This window comes from Ailuropoda melanoleuca, chromosome 17, assembly GCF_002007445.2.
Source record: "Ailuropoda melanoleuca isolate Jingjing chromosome 17, ASM200744v2, whole genome shotgun sequence".
NCBI classification, from domain to species: domain Eukaryota; kingdom Metazoa; phylum Chordata; class Mammalia; order Carnivora; family Ursidae; genus Ailuropoda; species Ailuropoda melanoleuca.
In genome coordinates this window covers 6,721,011-6,741,725 of record NC_048234.1, presented here as the reverse complement: position 1 = coordinate 6,741,725, position 20,715 = coordinate 6,721,011, and the positions used below count along the sequence as shown (strand labels likewise).

At 43.1% G+C, this 20,715-nt stretch overlaps 1 protein-coding gene across 1 annotated transcript in view; it reads right to left on the bottom strand.

The window, feature by feature from the left end:
* MAP2K4 (mitogen-activated protein kinase kinase 4) overlaps positions 1-20,715 on the bottom strand; it is a 152,696-nt gene that overhangs the window by 65,350 nt on the left and 66,631 nt on the right. Inside the window, exon 5 of the mRNA XM_034647282.1 lies at positions 11,343-11,517. Within this exon, the coding sequence (XP_034503173.1) occupies positions 11,343-11,517 (175 nt within the window). The remainder of the gene's footprint in view (positions 1-11,342; positions 11,518-20,715) is intronic.

Below are 20,715 nucleotides of genomic sequence, written 5' to 3'. Positions count from 1 at the left end.
ACTACATGGACTGGAGGCCTGACTGAAGACCCAGCATCGGACTGGTATCTAATTCTCAATCCTGGACCAGATTAACACGAACTGGGATGCAGAGAGTTCCTGGCACAGCTCAAACCTTTGAGCTCATCAGCATGGCAGTAAAATCTATTCATCTGTAAACTATTCTTCAATGCCACTAGTAGTACAAAACAGAACACGGGGCTGCTGGATGGCCTACTGGTCTACCAGGAAATGGATTCAGCCCTTGGATAGTGGTCAGCAGATCATCATCTCTTCGTGCTCTCTGAACATCTGGTCCAAGGGACAGTGGGAAGAGCATCTTGGGTACAGAAGTAGCTGCTGGTATGGAATCAGAAATGTTTGGGGCTGAGCAAGAAGAGCTAACTCTTCATTATACAGAAGTTTTAGGATTATACTGCAACATGTTATTACATGCAAGCACTTAATAAAATAAACCAATTCAAAAGGCCTAAAGGGCTCAAAAAGGGGATTAACCACAAGCACATACCTACAAAAGTGGTCACTTCAAATTAATTATTTTAACTCAATTAATTCAATAAATGTTCAAGTTGAAGAATACTTAACCATAATCAATGACTCAAAAGAGAGTCATTCTTAATGTAAGAGTCACGACCAGGAATGCTTCTCTAATGGAACAAAAAAATGTGTATGGATGAGATTTTTACCACTGGAAATAAGTACAGCCAGGACTTTCTAATATTAAGGGAGAATAATCACCCAAATTGTGACACGTGAACAAGAACAAACTTCCCTTCCCTTTATGAAACTGTCCTTGGGAGCTCCCCTCTCCCTGCTAGAGGAGATGCTGCTTGATTCATGAATTGTTTCATAAAGCCAATTAGATCTTCAAATTAAGGAAGAAAAAAAAGATTTCCTTAATAGAGGGAGGAAAATGGAAAATGGAAGTGCAAAGGTGACACCAATTATACATAAAAATCTCTCGTAATTAGAATGTCCAGAAAGCAAATGTATTGATAAATGTCTTGAATCACAGAAAACTTTTATTTTATATCATAAATTTGAAAATTAAATAAAACTGATGTTTATTTGAGTTTGGAAAACTGGGTTTTTTTCCTCTTAAAGAATGGGGTTGAAAAGCTCACACAAGACCACAAAATATTTAAGCAAATCATCTCAAGAACCTTAAGTTTTGGGGTGCCTGGGTGGTTCAGTCGTTAAGCATCTGCCTTCAGCTCAGGTCATAATCCCAGGGTCCTGGGACTGAGCCCTGCATCCCCACATTGGGCTCCCTGCTCAGCGGGAAGCCTGCTTCTCCCTCTCCCACTCCCCCTGCTTGTGTTCCCTCTCTCGCTCTTCTCTCCGTCANCGCTCTCTCTCCGTCAAAAAAAAAAAAAAAATCTTAAAAAAAAAAAAAAAAAAAAGAACCTTAGGGTTTTTCAAAAAGTTTCGTTTTCAACCAAATACCAGAACTCATTAAAATCAGTAATTTTTTCATTAAGGGACTATTGAGCTCTTTTACTTGTCACTATTTCATTAACCTAGCTCGTTAACATGCTCTCAGGACAAATTACACTTTTTGAAAATCCACATCGCTTTTCCAATAATAAAGTGTTCAAATTATCACAAGTTTTACTTTATTTGGAACAAAATATAGAGAAAACACTTAAAATCAAAACAAGAATTACTGCCCTACATTAAAGGCTGTTTTCCACAGTGAAGAAATTGATATACTTGAACCTAAAAAAAATTGTTATAATTGCTGTCCAAATTTGTATTCAAGGTTGTTTTATACCCAAACAAAAGCAGGTAAGTGCCAATAAAAACAGCATGAAGCTATAGATCAGCAATATCAAAATGACTCCAATGAAGTCTTCCAGAGACACAGAAAAAGGATAAACTGAATACCCAGTTCTCTATTTTTATAATTATTGGGGTTACACATGGTTCTTATCCAATTAAAAATTAAAGAGCCCAGGGGTGCCTGGGTGGCTCTGTGAGTTAAGTGCCCAACTCTTGGTTTCAGGTCAGGTCATGATCTCAGGGTTGTGAGATCGAGCTCTGTGTTGGGCTCCACACAGGGTGTGGAATCTGCCTAAGATTGTCTTTCTCCCTCTCCCTCTGCACCTTCTTCTCCCCCACCTGCTCTCTCTCTCAAAAAAAATTAAAAATTTTTGAAAATTAAAAAAAATGTAAAAGTCCACAGAGCTTCACTTTTCTAAAACAGCCAGTCCAATTCATGCCATTGGCTGGAGCAGCCACAAATTCAGATACTGGGAATTCCACACAGATTAAGCTGCAGTGATAGAAAGTTGACAGGTTCCATGAGACAAGCTAAAAAAATTTAAGTTAGAAATTGTCCTCTTGCCCTGTCCTACCTCATGCACAAAACACAACAATGTCCATTCTGAGAACAGTCCAAATCACGCAGACAAAAATACCAAGAAGTGGCTGAAAGGTTGCTTTGCTTCTCTCTGCACAACGTGGCATCTGGAAGTCATTGGTAAATTTAAATGTTGGCAGCTTAAACTTGGCCTTCATTTGGAATGCCTCAATGTTTAACAATTTAAATTTAAAGCATAAATATTCCTTTACTGATAGCAAACAACTATTTATGCGGCGTGGTTCCAGATGGCCTCTAAATATACTGGGACCTTCACACTGAGATGATTCTTGCACATTATCTCTTAACCCTGCCAACCCAACCTCCCCCACATAATTTGTTGGTACCCATCAGGGATGAATGGCTGGGGATAAAACTAACATTAAGTAGGAAGAACTTTCCAGTAGATTAAGACCCGTTGTTCTAACAGAAAGAGATTATGGGAACTATTAAAAATACATTCACTGAAGGATTGGGGGTGGGAAGGGCAGAGAAGCAAAGGAGATGGACAGAAACAGGCAGCAGACATTCTCAAAGAAACCGTTCACCTTAGAGATATTAGGACTGCATTAGTGTCATTGTTTCTCTTCCTTTCTTAACTGATTTTCAGGGTCAGAAGAAACATGGAAAAGGGATAAAAGGAAAGAGTGTCATGATGACCCAATCGCTGTTACGGGGTAAGGCCAGGATGGCCCAACTGTGGCAAAGAGAAAAGGAAGAAAGGCTGACAACACAATGGCTAAGGGACAAGCTTTGGAGGAAGCAAAATAAGATAGGCCCACAGGGTAGGTCCCCAGAAGCAAGTAGCATTTTGCCTAGGTGCTAGCTAAGTACCCAGCTGCTAGTGGTGCTCACCACTCACTCTAACTCAGAGTTAACCCTTACATCCCCATGTCAGAGTTCTCAAAGACATCTCAGTTGCCAGAGAGGCCAGGCGTACACCAAGGACTTGCCTTGCAATGACCCGTCTGTGTCTGCCTGGGTCCTGGTGTGAGAACCTCTGACCCTCACCAAAAACCCAGAGTTCTTCTTCCTACCCACTCAAGCTATAAGAAAAGGTCAGACAGATGACGAGCTCTATCTCTTGGACAATGTGGGTGTGGGGAAGGCCCTCTAGGTTACCTGATCCCATTCTTGCTCACAGAAGGGGAAAAGAGCTCATCATACGCGCGAAAGACTCAGAATAAGGCAAGGCTGGTGACAAGTCATAGATGCTCTTGATTAAAAACAGCAGCTCCACAATGTGTGTGACAGATGTTAGTTCCTAGGAACGGATCATTCCAGGCAAAAAAGATACGAGTCATCTGCAAACAGATCAGGAATCAAGAACTGAGGAGTCTAGGAAGGAACTTTAGAAAGGCAGACTTGAAAACAGCAACACACTCAAAGAAACTTACAAAATATCTACTTATTCTGATATTCTTGTTTTCATTTTGTTTTGAAATGGAGAAAATATATGGGAGGGATGAGATGTAGGGAAACAGAAGAAATAGGATAATTAATGGGGAAGGGCATGACCGCTAGTCCCAGCAGATAAGGTGTCTAAATTCTCACGAATTCATGTCAGGTTTGTACGGAGCTCAGCTGAGGGTCCAGAGGGCAGTATAACAAGGTCGTAAGAGTGAGATTGGTGACTCATAGCCTTGCAGCACATGCTCATCTTCAGCTACTTAGAGTACTCAAAGTGAAAAGAGAAGTGGGTTCGCCGATGAGAAATTAGGGCATGGATACAACGAGACTCAGCAAGGTGATGGGTTCATTCACCGCAAAGGAAGTCAGTGAATGGCTTCAAAGACTACCTAGGCATTGATTAAGACAATCTGACATCAGATAAAATGATGCTAGCTCTTAGGATTTTGAGCCTTAGCATGGCAAGGTATCATTTTCAACTTGTCACCAACCCAAACCGGAGCACTAGCAGGTACACACTCTTCAGCAAAGCAGTGTGGGATCTGCAATCACTGGCAGGTAGCTAAAACTCATCTCCGGGAGTGTGGCTCATCCCTACATGTAAGCACCCATCATCATCGAAGGTTACCAAAACATTAGGATTCCGTGTTTCAAGTAATTGCCAAATGTCTTGCCAGAGGGGTATGATAGCTAAAACAACCACTCCCAGGGCAAGAATGAAACCAAAAGCTCCCTGGGCTGACCTTTGGTACCAAGTGGACGTTGATAAATATCACCCATGCAGAAATCCTAGAACTGGTACATGAGCAAACAGATCACGTGGGATCTTAGGTGGAACACCTCTCCACAGCAATTATTTCATTTAAGGTCAAAAGATGAGGGGGTGCCTGGGTGGCTCAGTTGGTTAAGTATCCAACTCTTGAGTTCGGCTCAGATCACAGTCTCAGGGTCATGGGATCAAACCCCACATCAGGCTCCATACCCAGCAGGGAGTCCCAGATTCTCATTTTCCCTCTCCCTCTGCCCCTCCCTTCTCTAAAATAAATAGATCTCTAAAAAAACAAATCGAAGATGAAAAGAACAAAGATTATCGTAATTGAAACGGTTGTGATGATGATATTTTGAAAATGTGTCCTGTGTCTGGAATCCACAAACCCAACACTGCCAAACCAGGAGTGCATCCTGTTTCTTGAGCTTCCTTGCTGAAGAACCCTCCTGAGGTTAGTATCTGTGGATCAAATATGAAGGGGAGTCCATTCCCAGTCAGTAGTTGACTTCAGGCCAACCTAAATCAGTGATGTGGGGGATAGGAGAGCAAGGATCCCACTCAGATCCCCAAGTGTCCCGGTGGATCCTTACAAATCCTCTGCTTTCTCAGCAGAAATATCCAGAAGTCAGTTCTAATACAAAGCTGGAAAACCCCAGAAGCCACTGCAGCACCTCAGTGTGCCATGACCCCCTTCCTCTGGGCTGCAGGAAATCTCAGGCATTCTTATGTTCCTAAGTTCAAAACCAAGATTCCCTATCCCACAGATGCAGGAAGACTTATCCCTGCCACACAGGTTCATCCTTAGCTGCTAGGGTCTCCTAGACAGATCGCATACAAAAACGCCCACTGTCTCTGCCTCACGATACTAGCACTAATGAGGTCAAAGCAGAGAACAACATTAGCTGAAACAGTTTAAAAAGCCAAGTATTTGGAATGCTGATCACAGATGCAAAACTGGCTTTCATGTCAAAGAGTAGCAAATAACAAGTGTCTGTTAAATCAATTGTTTTAAATTATGAAACATGTTTCTACTGAGGCAGGAAGAAAGAACACTAATTCTTAATTGCCAAAATCATCCAAGTCTTTAGAATCAATTTAATGAACTCTCAATTGTACCGTAATCAAATTAATTAACAATAACACCTCCTATTCTCCTCACTGAGGATATTAAGGCCCAATTAATTCCTAGTTCTCCATAGGCTCTGTTACACATCACCCGAAAATCTGGGAGATCAGTTCCAAAAATATATGGGGTATTTATTACATCCTGGGCAGAGCTGCCCCGAGGGCAAAGTTGACAGGACAAGCTGGCTATGTCTTGATTAAGGATGGTATCATCTTCTTCCTCTTTACTAATTACATCATTGACATACAAGGGGCATAATCTTAGCACTCACATTCTGCAAGGGCCTACAGGTCATAAACGACAGATCATTACTTCAGTACCCACGACACTAAGGTGAGATATGAGAGGAAATCTGATGTGTAACCAGTATCGGAGGCATGGCCATAAGACCACCACAACAAAAAGGACAGAAAATGTGCATCAGGTATACCAAATATGGGGTCAGATGATGCTCATTTAGAGTGAGGTGTGGTACGGTTTTTCTCCAAATTACTACATAGGCTGAGATACAGATCCCAGAGCTCTCCTCCGAGTTCATGTCCCAAGAGATTCCAATAGGGGCAGGTGGGGTTCACATCTCCTATCTCTTACATCAGCCAAAAAAGTACCATTTTGTCTATATTATTTATTAGGGTCTATATACAATTCTTTTAACACAAAGAAGCCATGGTGCGAAAAACACTAGGAGCAAAAGAAACATGTACATCTGAGGAGTTCCAGCCCCAACTACACGAGGGATCTGAGTTCAAAACCAAAGCTGGCAGAGGGACAGCCCTGCCACATCCTTCGGATCTGCCCCCTCCTGGAGGCACTCCGCTCACATTTTTCATCTGCAACACTGCAACATTCAAGCAACCTTAAGAAGCATCCAATAATATGGCTCCACCAACCACGGATTTCTTAATTAAGCCACATGCTCGAGCCAATCAAATAAGAGTGGACGATGCTGGAATTGAGTCTCAACTCAAAACAAGACAGCCATGATTTCTGTGCCCCAAAATGATCTGGAATATCAGACACTCAAACGGTGGCCTTCTAAAACTCAACGGGATTGCCTAACAAAGCACTCCATACCCTCAGAAAGGAGCTTTTCCACTTTAATGCCCCTCCTGTCAACTATCATTCTAATGCTTTCAGAACAGTGTGCAAGACCAATGTTTAAGGACTAAAATGAAACTTGTCCAAGAAGGCTCACCGTTCCCACCAAAATTACTCAGGAATGGAACTTCTGGTAGAAACAGCAAGGTGTCTGCAGTGGCAGGGAAAACGAGCAACCGCCCTTTGCCGACCCCTGCGTTCCCACACATGCAGCTGTCTGCATCAAGAAGGCCTCCTGACTGAGCAGATCGGAGCCCCACACTGCTCAGACAAAGGCGGAGCGGGGGGCTGCTGGTATGGGCAGGCGGAAGGCTCTGGTCCTTCCCACAAGGCAGGAGGGTTGACCTAGGTCTCAATTCCCAAAAGACACTAAAGGCAAGATCCAAATATCATGGGAGAGGCAGTAATGTAGGAATCGAGATCAGGTCACCAGCTTAGGATCGATCAGGAGGACTGAAATCGATGCAACAGGAAAGTTGGAAGAGTACAGAAAACACCCTGAGGACTGAAGGAATAAGACCAAGAAAGGGAAAACACATGAAACCCTTCATGTCGCTAACTCAGGCTGACCCAAGCACCTAACCTCAGACAGCCAGGCCGTCTCTCTGATTAACACAGATGACTTCTCAAGTAGAAGACCGGAAGCTCATCCACAAATGTCAACCAAGACAACCTCAACATGACACGGTCCCACCCCCACCTACCTGCCCACCATCCGCTCCATTCGCCCGAGACATTGACAGCTTCACTCCAGGGGTACCCCTCTAAGTAACAATCCAACTGTCTTCCACCTTTAGGGGCATCAATTTCCTCCCTTTAGATTCCCTCTCATCTGCATTCTTTTCTACTCTCTCCTGCCAACAAGCCCACAGACAGGCAGAAGCAGACCTTCGAGAGTCAATTTGGACACGGTCTGTTAGAAAACAACCGGGAAGGTGATCGTCCAGCATGGGTGCAAGGTCTCTGCTGCAGGCAGGGTCACATGAAGGCCACGCTGTCAGGTGCTAAAGGCTCAGGGCTCCCTCTGTCAGCAGCCTGCGTCCGTCACACTGCTCCGTTCCAGCCCATGGGCCTGAGCTGTGACCTGCAGCCATTCTTCCTAACGCTTTACTCCTGCCTCCCCGGATTTGCTCTGGCATGCTGATTCTGATCATCGTGGACCTGACTCTGCTGGCTGTTTCTCCCAGATCCCAATCCCTCTGACCCTAGCCCAGAAACGTAATCACCAGTCAGTGGTTATTCCACCATCGTGCAAAATGGGACCTGAAATGAACGTTATTCGCAGAGGATGCTGAGCAAAGCCCAACATTCCCAACCAGAGTCGAAGGTCGTCCTTCCTGAGCTTCAGAAAATCCTCCGGCAGGAATGGCTTTGCCCTCCACGGCCCCATGATTCAGTCATTCAAGCAGTTAGACAAACCAGTCATAACACTCCCACCCGCAGAAGAGTTAAGACCTGTTTCCCCAGCCGTGTACAATTAAAACTGAAGGGTCAAAACTTTCCCCATCTTAGGGCCTAACGCAGAACCTCCCTGGCAGCTTGAAGAACTGGCCTGAGGCCAAAAGGTCATGAAATTGTTGTCAGTACAACTCTTACACAGGCTGTGTGTTATCTTGCTGAATCTGATTTATTAGATCGTAACTGGTTTTTAAATTACATCTTGAAGATCACTGTTTCTGGTAACTAACAAATCATTTTGCCAAGCATTTCTTCTATGTGGCAAAATAAATTTGGGGAAGGGCTCCCTCAAAACTAAAAACGAGGAAGAAGAAGAAGAATAAAAATCAGGCTAATACCACAGCTCACTTTTGTACAAATACTGCAAGTAAATCTTAGGGATAATGTATTGCCAAGCTAAGCTTAATATCTAATCCAGTAATCCCTCCACATGAAAGCGCATATTAAACACTAGTATAGAGGCACCTGAGGTATGTTTCTCATTTACCAACAACAATGGAAAACTCACAGGAGTGGAAACCACTGTCTCCCCCTCTTTTAAATCTGCGTAGTCCTTATCTCGAAGCGAAACACAGAGGGTTCTTAGTCATCAAGCTGTCTACCTGGAAAATGTCAAATCGAACTCCTGAACCACACACCGCCTCTGTGTGTGTACTTATCAATGTGGTCCATGGGCCTACATGATAAAGGAACAAACTCTCTCAGGTGTGAAAACAAGATACACATTTAAAAACTATAGGGGAACCTAGGTGGCTCAGTCAGTGAAACGTCTGCCTTTGGCTCAGGTCATGATCTCAGGGTCCTAGGATCGAGCCCCACAACGGGCTCCCTGCTCAGTGGGGAGCCTGCTTCTCCCTCTCCCTCTGCCGCTCCCTGCTGCTGGTGTTCTCTCTTTTTCTAATAAATAAAATCTTCAAAAAAAAATAAAAAATAAAAATTGTAGTAGATGGCATCTATAAATCATCAAATTGGTATCAAACTTTAATGTATATTAAGGAAGAAACCCTCTTCAAGGATTGTATGATGTCATGGAATCCAATTGCTATGCCCCACCGACATATCGGTGGAGAGGTCCTATCACCACCCTCCGCATGCTAAACTAACATACTTGCTCAAGAATTCAAGGGGATAAACAAAGGGAGACAGTATCAACTGGGAGGTACAGACGTGACAGTTACCAATCTGGAGGTCCCACGACCACCTCAGAAGTACTTAAGAGCTGGGATTTTTAAAGGGATTCCAACAGGGCTCTCAAAATAAGGTCAAATTACAAGTGGCAGACAGCAATTTCCTATATTCACTCTTAAATTCCTTCAAAACTTGAACAAGCATTGCACAGTTCCAAATGTTCTCAAACTAAGAAAAACTTTTTTCAAGTCACAATGAAGTCCCTCCCTTCTTTACTTTGAAAACCTACGGACCACGGCTCAAGTCCGTCCAGATTACTAAAACAGATTATGATGTTGATCAACACGGTAAAGCAGAGAGCACAGACTGAAAAAAGCAGTACGTATTTATCTAAAAGTTCTTTCCCTAGCATCTGGAAGAAAGTTTAGAACTTCGGTTGTGTAGGCCAGCTCTCCCTTAGGACCCGGCCAGGGAGAAGCAGAACCACGCACAGGTAGCACAGAAGAGCAATGCGACACTCACCCGAAAGAATCTAAACAAAGTGACTTTCCACTTACACTGCAGTGGCATAAAATAAAAATGGAGAAATCATTTCATGTGGCAAGAAAAACACTATTTTATTTCAACAGATAATCCAAAGCAGAGGTCTTAGCCTGCGCTTCCTTAGAGGTCCACCAGTTCTATGCAAAACCTTGTCTACGTACGCATCATCCTAAGAAAAAAGTCTACAGGTGTCAGCACATCACAAAAGAACGATGACCAAAAACAAGGTTAAGAACCTATAAGGAGAATCATAAAATTTTTCCCCATCATTAATTTCTCATTAGTTTCATATGACCCAACAAACCGAAATGCTCAACAATGAAGGAGGCAAAAAGAATTAGAGTAACATTTTGCTCACAATAAACTTCAGCACAGACAGCATTTCGTATTAATGTGATACAAATCCACTCCCAAAAGTCAATTATGAAACTGAGGCTCCTCCCCTATCAGGTCAGTGTGACAAACTCTCCAAATAGGGCATTGACAGGAAGATGATTAGCTCAGACCGTCTGTAGACCCATTCTCAATTGTGTAAACTGAGGCATTACTGGTTCCCCAAGGATTTTAAGTTGGATAAGGGAATGACCATATCTCATTTGTCCTTTTTCTTTTTAAACTGCTGCCCCCAACACTGTCGATTTTCCTGTAAGATCTTACACACAGCAAACATCTGTTCAACATCTAAACAAACAGATGAACACATTACAACTACACGGGCCCACAGGCGTCGGATGGAAACCATCGGTGCATAACAGGTACCCATGTCAGCCTGCCGGGTACAGTCTATGGGCCAATCTCCATTTCTGGCCATTCTTTTCTTTTTTTTTTAAACGAACATATGAAGTGGCATGGCACTCACAGTAAGGACAGAAAGTGACAGCGTTATCACAAGGTATGCATTTCGATACAACCTTCAAGCCGGGGAACAGGGCAGTACTGAGTGGAGATGAAATAAACAGTCAGGAGCTGAGCCGGTCAGGACCGAGTAAGGTTGAGGTTAGTGGCAACAGCATGTGCGTGGTTTCCAGGAAACCTTCAGTGAGACTGCTGTTAGCCCTAGCCCCGCACCTTACCCAACCCAGTGCACTGCCTCTTCTTCCAGCTCCCCGCCTGGCTCAGGGCATCACTGCCCTGCTCCCAGGGGTGCAGCCGCCCGGCCTGAACTCACCTTGGCAGTGGAAGGGCCTGAAGTTTAAAACACGTTAATGCATCACGCCAAAAGTGCAGTGAACATGCGCGCTTCATACACTCGCATTTCCAGAGCGATAGAAAACATGCCACCAACAAGACAACCTCTGTACAAAACACCCTCAAAGGATTTGAAGAAACAGTTGTACAAACACCTATGTTTACCACACAAACAAGAACAGAACGACAGGGGTATCACTACACCAAGAAATTGCACCTAATGGAGGAAAGCGCCAAAAAGAATGATGGGCATCACCTACTTTAACTGCCATTATTTGCCCACTTGGTTTGTGGACCATTTTGTTGACAGAACCATAAGCTCCTCGTCCAATTTCTCCAAGGTCTTTCAAGTCCTCCGCAGTGAAATCCCAGTGTTGCTCAGGGGAGATCTTCAGTTTTCCTGACGATTCAATGCTGTGTGTTCTCAGTCTCTCTCTGTTAAAATATTGGGAAGCAATTTTTCCACATTTTAAATAGGTTTTGACTTTTTTCTTATAGCTAACACTGACGAATGCGTGGGAAAATCTGTTTTTCAAGCTGCTAACACAGTCTGACCTCCAGGTTTTTGGAGTTTTTTGTTTACATTGTCTTGGTTTTTTACACAATGAACTCATTAAGAAAGGCCTGAACTTAGGGAGTCAATAAACACAGCTTTAATGCGATTCAGAAAACCAAGTTTCCAGTTATTGAAGAAAGGAATTCTGTAGACCAGTTTTCATTTCCAAATACAAGATCTTTTTCAAACTGTGCAAAACTGCATTACCCAGTGCAGAATCCCAGGAGCTATGAACCTCATTTCCAAAAAGTTCTTATCCTACCTTACCCGACATCGATGACCCCAGGCCCTCCATCCTTTGTACAGCTGCTACTGAACTTTGCTGGATATTAGAATGACCTGGCAAGATTCTTAAAATCCAGATGCCCAGGTAACATCTCACAGCAATTACATCAGAATAACTGGGGACAAGAGTCAAAACACAGTATTTTTAAAGATACCCAGGGGATTTTGGGCATGTTTGGGAACTAGCACCTTACCATACTCCCCTGTTCCTGCTAACGCCACGCTGAGGTAGGGGGATAGTTAAATGAATGGCCAGCTGGCTCTAAGAGAAAAACCGTCATGTACCAATCAAATCTGAAACCCTAGATATAGCGATGAGGTGAAAAACAAATGCTTTGTGGACAAAAATCTCGTTATGGATTTTCATGAAATTAAAACAACATCTCCAAAATTCCAACCTGGAGATCAAAGCATTAACCTGTAATCATGCTTTGTAAAAAAGCAAATCCAATGAAAAATGTAAAAACAATCTCATTCCTCTCTCTCTCCTCCTGCCCCCCCAACACACCAATGTGTAGGAATGAACTGGATCAAACTAGAGCATGCAAGATACATAGAGAAAAATATTCCATTGACAATCATCTACGTTTTGTCAATTTCATATTAAGTGGTTGGACTCTTTAAAATCTGATCTGGTAATAAAAGCAAGAAAAATTTACATGCTTGGTTATTTATTTTTCTTCTTGAAAAATTTAGAAATGTTTTCTCAGGTTAGCAGAACAGTTTTTGTAGCTACTTTTAAGGTTCTCAAAATATTCAGAATTTTAAAATCATTTCCCCAGAATTATCATATGTACTAGTATTAATAGTAACCATGATTCAGGGTTATAGTTCAAAGACTAATACACTTTGTCTAAATAACCACGTAGCGAATCCAAATGCCAGATTCCCAGATCATAATAAGTCGTAATACCAGTTTTATTCACAGAAGCTCTTTTCTGCTTACAACATACTCTCACCAGTCAAGCCTACTGACTAATTTTCTTAGCAATCTTTTTCATGACATAGAAATATCCTAACACAAAGGAGTTCATTTGCAATAATTATTGTTCTATGATCACTGGCAAGTAAACACCATCTGTGTGGCTCAGTTCAATCAATGGTGAAATAGAGCACTGGCCAATCACTGAGGGTAGCTGAAAAAAAGTTTCAATTACGTGCAAATTGGAAGCAACATTTTTACATTATTCACTAATTCATGGGATGTGGCAGACGGGCTTTAAGGTGATCCCCATGAGCTGCACTTCCCTGGGGTTCACAGCTCTGCATAAGCTTCTCTGTCTGAGTGCAGACAAGACCCACAACTTGCTTCTAGCCAACAGAATACGGCAAAGGATGTCAATCTCATGAATACGTTGTGTTAGATAGCATCTGTTGCTGGCATTCCTGAGACATGGAGTATTTCACTACTATATAAACCACAGAATAACAAGTTATAGTTTTAATTATTACTGTAAGATCAATTTTTAGAATTATGGAATATCTCTTCTAATAGCTTCATTACTGCTACTTGATAATCTGCTGTGTAGTCTCTGGATGAGGTCCTTTTTTTTTTTTTTTTTTGAAAGTGAACAGATTGACAGCTAAGGGATGCAAGTTATCTTCTTGGGCTAACGCAAATGTTTGAAAACTGAGTAAGCTGACAGGTGCGTAACTCTGAATATAGGAAAAGCAACTGAAGTGTATAGTCTAAGGGGTAAATTGTATGGTACATGAATTAGATCTCAATAAAGCTGCTAAAACAAAAGATGAACAGCAGAGTGTGGCTATTCCCCAGAGTCCATCTTCTCATTTAACAGAAAAAATTGTGAAAACCACAGAAAAACATGCTATGGTTATGCCATCATGAAGGCAAGTTCCTGGAGTCTCCACTCATACAAGGCTGGCCATCTTTCCTGTGAGACTGAGTCCAATTTCACAGTCATTGTTTGAAGAGTTAGTCTTCAACAATCCCAATGGCTTCCAAAGAAGGAGTGGACAGAGATGCGGCACTGTGGTGACCACACCTAGAAGCCTGACCTGAACTTTCACCGTTACACTGGAGCAGTCAATCACGGAGGCAACTGTACTGAGTGTCCAAAACCGTGGCAGCAGTTTTTTACCTTGGGGCAAATATGTCAAACAGGATTTAAGTGGTACTTCTACTAGACAGGGTCAAAAATTCCCAGATTTCATTATTAATTTCTTACCTGAAAATTAGTTCAGCTCAACTCCACTAACCTGTAAGTTAGCCCCAATGCCTCTGCCTCGTCAGTAACTAAGTTCAGCCTCTGACCTTTTATTTACTCTTATATTCATCCTTCTGAAATGCGTATAAAGTGCTCCTCATGAGTGATTCTTAACCCAGGCATCTCACCACTCCCTCTGTTAGGCTCTCTTCAAGAAATAAGGAAGGGACCGAGGTTCCAAGGCTCAAATTCACCCAAATCTCATAGAGGAGCACAATCACCAGCCCCATATCTAACCACGTACACAGAAAGTCCCTAAGTAAATCGGTAACATTCTCCTCTGGATTTAAAGGTCTTTAATATGAAAACAAGTTAGAGTGGTCTTTGTTGTAACAGGTCTTGTAATTAGACTATCAAATGATACACCTTCTAGTTTAAAAGTTAGCTATACACTTGTATTTTTTAATGCCTACAGATCACAAATCTGATTGAAAGGGCACCTCTGTTGAACACAGTATTGCCAACAGTAGCATTTGGGGATAGACATTAACACCAGGGAAGCTGTTCCAATACAGACTGATGTCACCATTACAGTATTTTCTCCCATATAAAGGTAAGCAGAACTCTAGTGGCAATACTAAACTTTGGTGAAATCTACAGACACCAACACAAAGGACTGAAACCTAAAAAAAACCAAACACAATAAACTTTACTAATTGATTGGAATCAAATTTGGAAAATCAATTCATGGACACGCTGCATCTTACTACCAGATTCATGGATTATCATAAATAGGCTGGGTCCATGTCCCCTGTGGTTAGTATGTTCACGTTCCTTTTCAAAAGACTCTATTCCCTGGTTTTGTAAAGGGATGACACAGAAATGACCAAAAAAATAAATAAATAAAATTTTAAAAAATAAAAAATTTAAAAAATAATAAATTAAATAAAGAGTCTAAGGCTTACCTCTTCCAATTGTTTAAGGGAACACTTTTTCCCCTCCCCCACACTTCGTCTTTCCATGGAGAGGGATCGGGTCTGTCACCCGAGCCTTTACTGACTGACGAGCGAACATGGAAGAAGAAACTGAACACACTCGGTTCAGTTCCTCTCTTTTGAAGCCAGACGTCCTCCAGAGAGGGTACATATGCTCTGGCTGTCCCTCTGCCATGCCTTATAAGAGGCTGCCACTCAAGGGATGGGGAAGTCTAATTATGTGGGGCCAGGAGGAGTTAGCGAACTATTCTGGCTTCAAATACAGAGCTACATTTCCAATTTTATCAAGAAAGCCTGGGTGACTCAATCAGTGAAGCATCTGCCTTCAGATCAGGTCATGATCCTGGGGTCCTGGGATAGAGCCCCGCATCAGGCTCCCTACTCCCCGCTCATGATATCACTCTCTCTCTCTCTCTCTCTCTCTCTCAAATAAATAAAATCTTAAAAAAAAAAAAAAAAGACTGCGATAAATCTTGGGGCGCCGGGGTGGCTCAGTCATTTAAGAGTCTGACTCTTGGTTTCGGCTCAGGCTCAGGTCACGATCTCAGGTCATGAGATCAAGCCCTGCTTCAGGCTCCACCTCAGGCAGGGAGTTTGCTTGGGATTCTCTCCCTCTCCCCACCCCCAACCTGGCACACAGGTAAGCTCACTCTCTCTCAAATAAATAAATAAATTCTTAAAAAAAAAAAAAAACAAGAATATGATAAATCTTATAATCTCCTATGTCTGGCTCCTGCATCTCTCTCAATTGGTGCCAAACACAAATGGAAAGGAGGCTTTTTCATTTTTTACCAGACTTCCATATAACCAAAACCCAAAATTTTAAAAAATGTTAAAGTATTGGATAGTAAGAAAATGAAATGCAATCATGCAATTCCTAGAGTTCAGAGAGAATAAATGATTTCCATGTCACCTAAGAGCTTCCAGGAGCCAAGAGTTTCAGAGCTCTGCCAGCTGACCCTATAACCTACAACCAACCCCCTTTAGCCCCCTTGCAGAAGTTCATAGAAGTATAAAAGACAAATATTTTTAGTGACCTGAGTTATACCTGTAGCTTCAAAGTCCTGGTTTATTCCACTTCTAGACAAAGCTCACCAAGAGTCTCAAGGGCAACAAGGAGATTATGTGCAGTCTGCTGATGGTGATTTCCGTCCTAAAATACAAGTTGTGCCCTAAACTAAAGCAGGCCTAGAGAAAAAAATATATGAACAGCAGAAAACACACTCAAGAAGACTGGGAAAAAGTAAAAACCAGCAGCAATGTAAAACTGCCTTTAGCTACACTCTTACGGACAAAAAGGTTTCCTGACTTCTCTTTGGGGTATCACTTTCTTGAGAATAGAGACTGTTTTATCAGCAATAACTTCTAACTCTCTCTCCCCTTCCCAGTTCTCCATGGGTAATCTTCTACAGAGTATCCTGAGCTGCTGCTTTCAGTGAATACTCCACAGGGCTCCAGCTTCAAGCACCTGATGATGCCATCCACCCAGGGAACTGAGCCAGCTGCCACCCAACCCCCATCCTTTTCTTCTTGGTAAGTTCTTCCTTTGCTGGGGCAGCAATACACCCAGCTAACATGCTACACTTCCTGCTATGGGATGAATTGTGCCCAAGCCCTCATCCTCTCCTGCCAAAATTTATGTCAAAGCCTTAATCTCCAATGTGACTGTATGGGAGACAGGGCCTATAAGAAGGTAAGTAAGGTTAAATGAGGTCATAGGATGGAGCCCTGATCTGATATAGGACTAGTGTCCTTATAAGAAAGACACCACACAGCTGTTCCCAGTGGAGAGAGTCTCTCCCCCACCCTCATGCTTACGCAAAGGTCACGTGAGCAAGATGGCGGCCACCTACAAGCCAAGAGAAGAATCCTCAGAATGAAGCCCTCCTTGTCAGCACCCTGATCTGCCCAGCCTCCAGAACCATGGGAAATAAATTTCTGTTGTTTAAGCCACCCGATCTGTAGTATTTTGTTATGATGGCCCAAGCAGACAAAGAAGTCAAACCTCCTTGCAGTTAGAAGCAGTAATATAAATGGAGTATTTAAAAGGAGCTGACCCAGCTGGAAGGAAGGTTGGTTTTTTTTTTCCCTTCTTCCCCCCGCCCCCACCTCCTTCTTGTTGCCTAGAATGTTGGTGATGACCGGAGTTCCAGCCACCCACAAGGCCCTTGACAAGGGAAATCACGCACTGAGAGTGAGGGAGCAAAAAATTAAAGCTCTCTCAACTCTGATGACCGTGAAGCCATTACACAAACCCCAGGCCTGCCTACCTCCAGACTGCATCTCCAGAAAGAAAGAAACTGTCTGATTTAAGTCATCATTTGTCTTCATGTTGTTTATATGCAAAATGACTCATTTCCAGTTAGTACAGCCCCTAACACTATTTTATTTCCCAGGGACGGTCATGGAAGGAGGTATCGAGCATCTGGAAGTGGTGGAGAGAGTGGGAACAGGCCACAGTTTGGTCATCACACTGACCGGGAAATGCTATGAGCATTTAGTATGACGGCCAATGTCGCTGACTGGCTTCAGACCCACAGGCCAGTTACAAACAGGACAAAAACACTTCTTGAATAAAATCCTTAGCTCTGGTATCCCTGATTTCTTACGGCCCATCTAAATCCCATACCCAATCTTTTGTGTTCCCAGAGACCAGCAGTTCCCTACTTAGGGCAAACAACACACACGTAGACAGACAGAAACAACTGACACAGATACTATGGGCATTGCAAACAAGTGGAACAGGTGTGCTTTTTCAAAACATGCAAAATGATGGGTAGAATGCTCGAACCTACGTAATACAGGCCTTATTGAAATATAACTCAATATACAGAAATTACTTTTTGAAACCAGGGGATCATTTTGTTACATAAAAATCTGAAAACTGTAATTTCTGAGCCCACATGTTTGCACAGAAGTCCTTTGTGTACCTTCTTTGATGGCCGATCCTCTGGATAGAAATGACCAATTTGTCTAGTTACTACTTAGCCAACCACTGCATTCTCACCATCATCCTTTCACCGACCCAGACTAATTTATACATTTCTGAAATCCTACAGACTCCCCCCCAAGAAAACACAAAAAACCGTGACGTAACATTCAGAGCACTCATCAGGCTGGGCACTGAGAAAAGCTTTATTTCTATCTAAAGTGTCTAATAAAGCTGCCCGGGGCTTTGCGCATAGGTGGGTCGACCTGTTTTCTGAAGAATTACAGGTGCCCCCACCCTCTGCTAAATCCAGGGTTCTGCTGTGCTAATCCAGCAGCAGGACAAGTACTCAAACCTCTTTTTCTCACCAGACCATGTCATCCTAAATCCCTCCTAAAGCCACACAGGTAAAAGAGAAAGGAAAAATGGAAAACTCCATCATAATCCAGAGAAAGCCACTCTCGACAATTCAGCATGTACCCTCTGTATCTTTCTGTACTACGGGGACAGGTTACAAAATGAGATCTCACGCCTACTGCTTGATAGACTTTGTATGATGACCTTTTAGCCCTGACCTGGTCCACATGGTCACTTGCTGTGTGGCACAGCTCGTCGGCCCCGAGTCAGTGGCACCAGCAGCCAGTGCCCACAGAGCCCAGGCCACAGCATGCTTTCCCTCATGCCAGCCTGAAAGGTGAGAAGGGTGAGAGCACTCTTTTAAGTTGCACTTTGATTTCTTACCCTTGGAGTCGGACACTCTTCGCCATCTGGTGAACAAGTGTTTCTTCATTGGTTAACTGCCTGAGGGAACACCCCTGAGCCCTCCTTGCCCAGTGTTTGCTTTGCTGCTGCTGCTTCTGACAGACGTCCTTTATTAACATATAGATTGACTCTTGGTCCTGCACTGTAAATATTTCTCTAGGGCGCTGTCTACCTCCCCATTCTATTTATGAATTTATACATGCAAAAAAATCAGGGAGCGCCTGGGCGGCTCCGTTGGTTGAGCATCAGACTTTGATTTTGGCTCAGGTCATGATCTCAGGGTCATGAGATCAAGCCCCACATTGGGCGTGCCCAGAGTGTGCTTAAGATTCTCTCTCTCCCTCCATCCCTTACCCATGCCCCCCACCCCGCAGGTGCACACGCAGCACTCTCTCTGAAATAAACAAAATCTTTTTTAAAAAATCCAGAAATGTGTATGCTTTCAAATTGATCACTCCATTCCATTCTTTTCTTTTGCTATCACGCAGTATCATTTAAGTTCACTTGCACGTGTGACGTGGACTTCTTCCACCACTGCATTTTCAGTTTCCTGGCAACGTCATCTTTTCTCTATCACCCTATCAGTAATCCTGTTCCCCGTTTGTCCACATCTGCTCTCTCCTCGAGATTTGCCAATCCTCTCTTTACAAACACCATGACGTCTTCTACTCTATTAGGAATGCTGCAAAATATCACATTCAGAGATGCTCTTTGCCTCAAAGTCACGAAGATATGGCTCCCCAGTTCCTTAATTTCTGCTCCCATCTCACAAGGAGGATCTGTGTGGCACTTGTGCCTGGGTGACTGCACAGCATCAGCACACAGACTTCCTCTCACACCTGAAACAACTACACAAAACAGACAAAATACAAGACGGTCTTGAAGACACTGGACATCAGACAACAAAGGGCAGTGAACTCTGACAGACAAGAAATACACAAGGTGAGCCCTATAACTGCCCCCAGCTTCCTGCCTGGAAGGGCTCACAGACTGTGATGGGGGTCAGGGGGCTCTTGCCAGTATTCCTGTGTTGAGGAGCTGGATCTGGGCACCTGAGGAGACCAAGGTAGCTAGAGTCCGAGAGCAGAGTACCGGATAAGAGAGAGCTGCACAGAAAGAGAAGTCCACAGATATGTGCAGAACCCTCCTTGGTCAGCACACTCTTACAAAGAACCATCCAAAAGGATTAGAGGGGAGATACCCAGGCTGGAGCAGTACTCAGAACAGCCACCAAAGCTAAAATGCAAGACCCAAAGGATCCAACTATTTCCAAGTAACTTAACCGAAGAACAAAGCTTAGAAATATTTATAACAATGCAAAAACAGGGGCATCTGGGTGGCTCAGTTGATGAAGCGTCTGCCTTTGGCTCAGGTCATGATCTCAAGATCCTAGGATCGAGCCCCATGTCTGGCTCCCTGCTCAGCAGGGAGTCTGCTTCTCCCTCTCTCTCTGCCCCTCTCCCCACTCATGCTCTCTCCCTCTCTCTCTCTCTCAAATAAATAAATAAAAATCTTAAAAAAAAAAAAAAAAAGAATAAGGAGAATGCAAAAACATCCAGCACCCACGGTCTGGCCTGCAATCTAAAACTCACCCAGTATGCAGAGAAGCAAAATTACACAACCCAAACTAGAGAGAAAAATCAGTCAGTTCTAACTGATTCAGAAATGACAGGGATGCCAGAATTAGTAGACAAGGACACTGAAACTGTGTTGATTACTGTATTCTAAGTGTTCGAGAAACTAAAGGACAGAGAGAATACATTAAACAAACATGGAATATACAAAAAAAGAGCCAAATCAAACATCTAGATAGAAAAACTACAGCAGGGGTGCCTGGGTGGCGCAGTCCTTAAGCGTCTGCCTTTGGCTCAGGGCGTGATCTCAGCGTTCTGGGATCGAGCCCCACATCAGGCTTCTCTGCTGGGAGCCTGCTTCTTC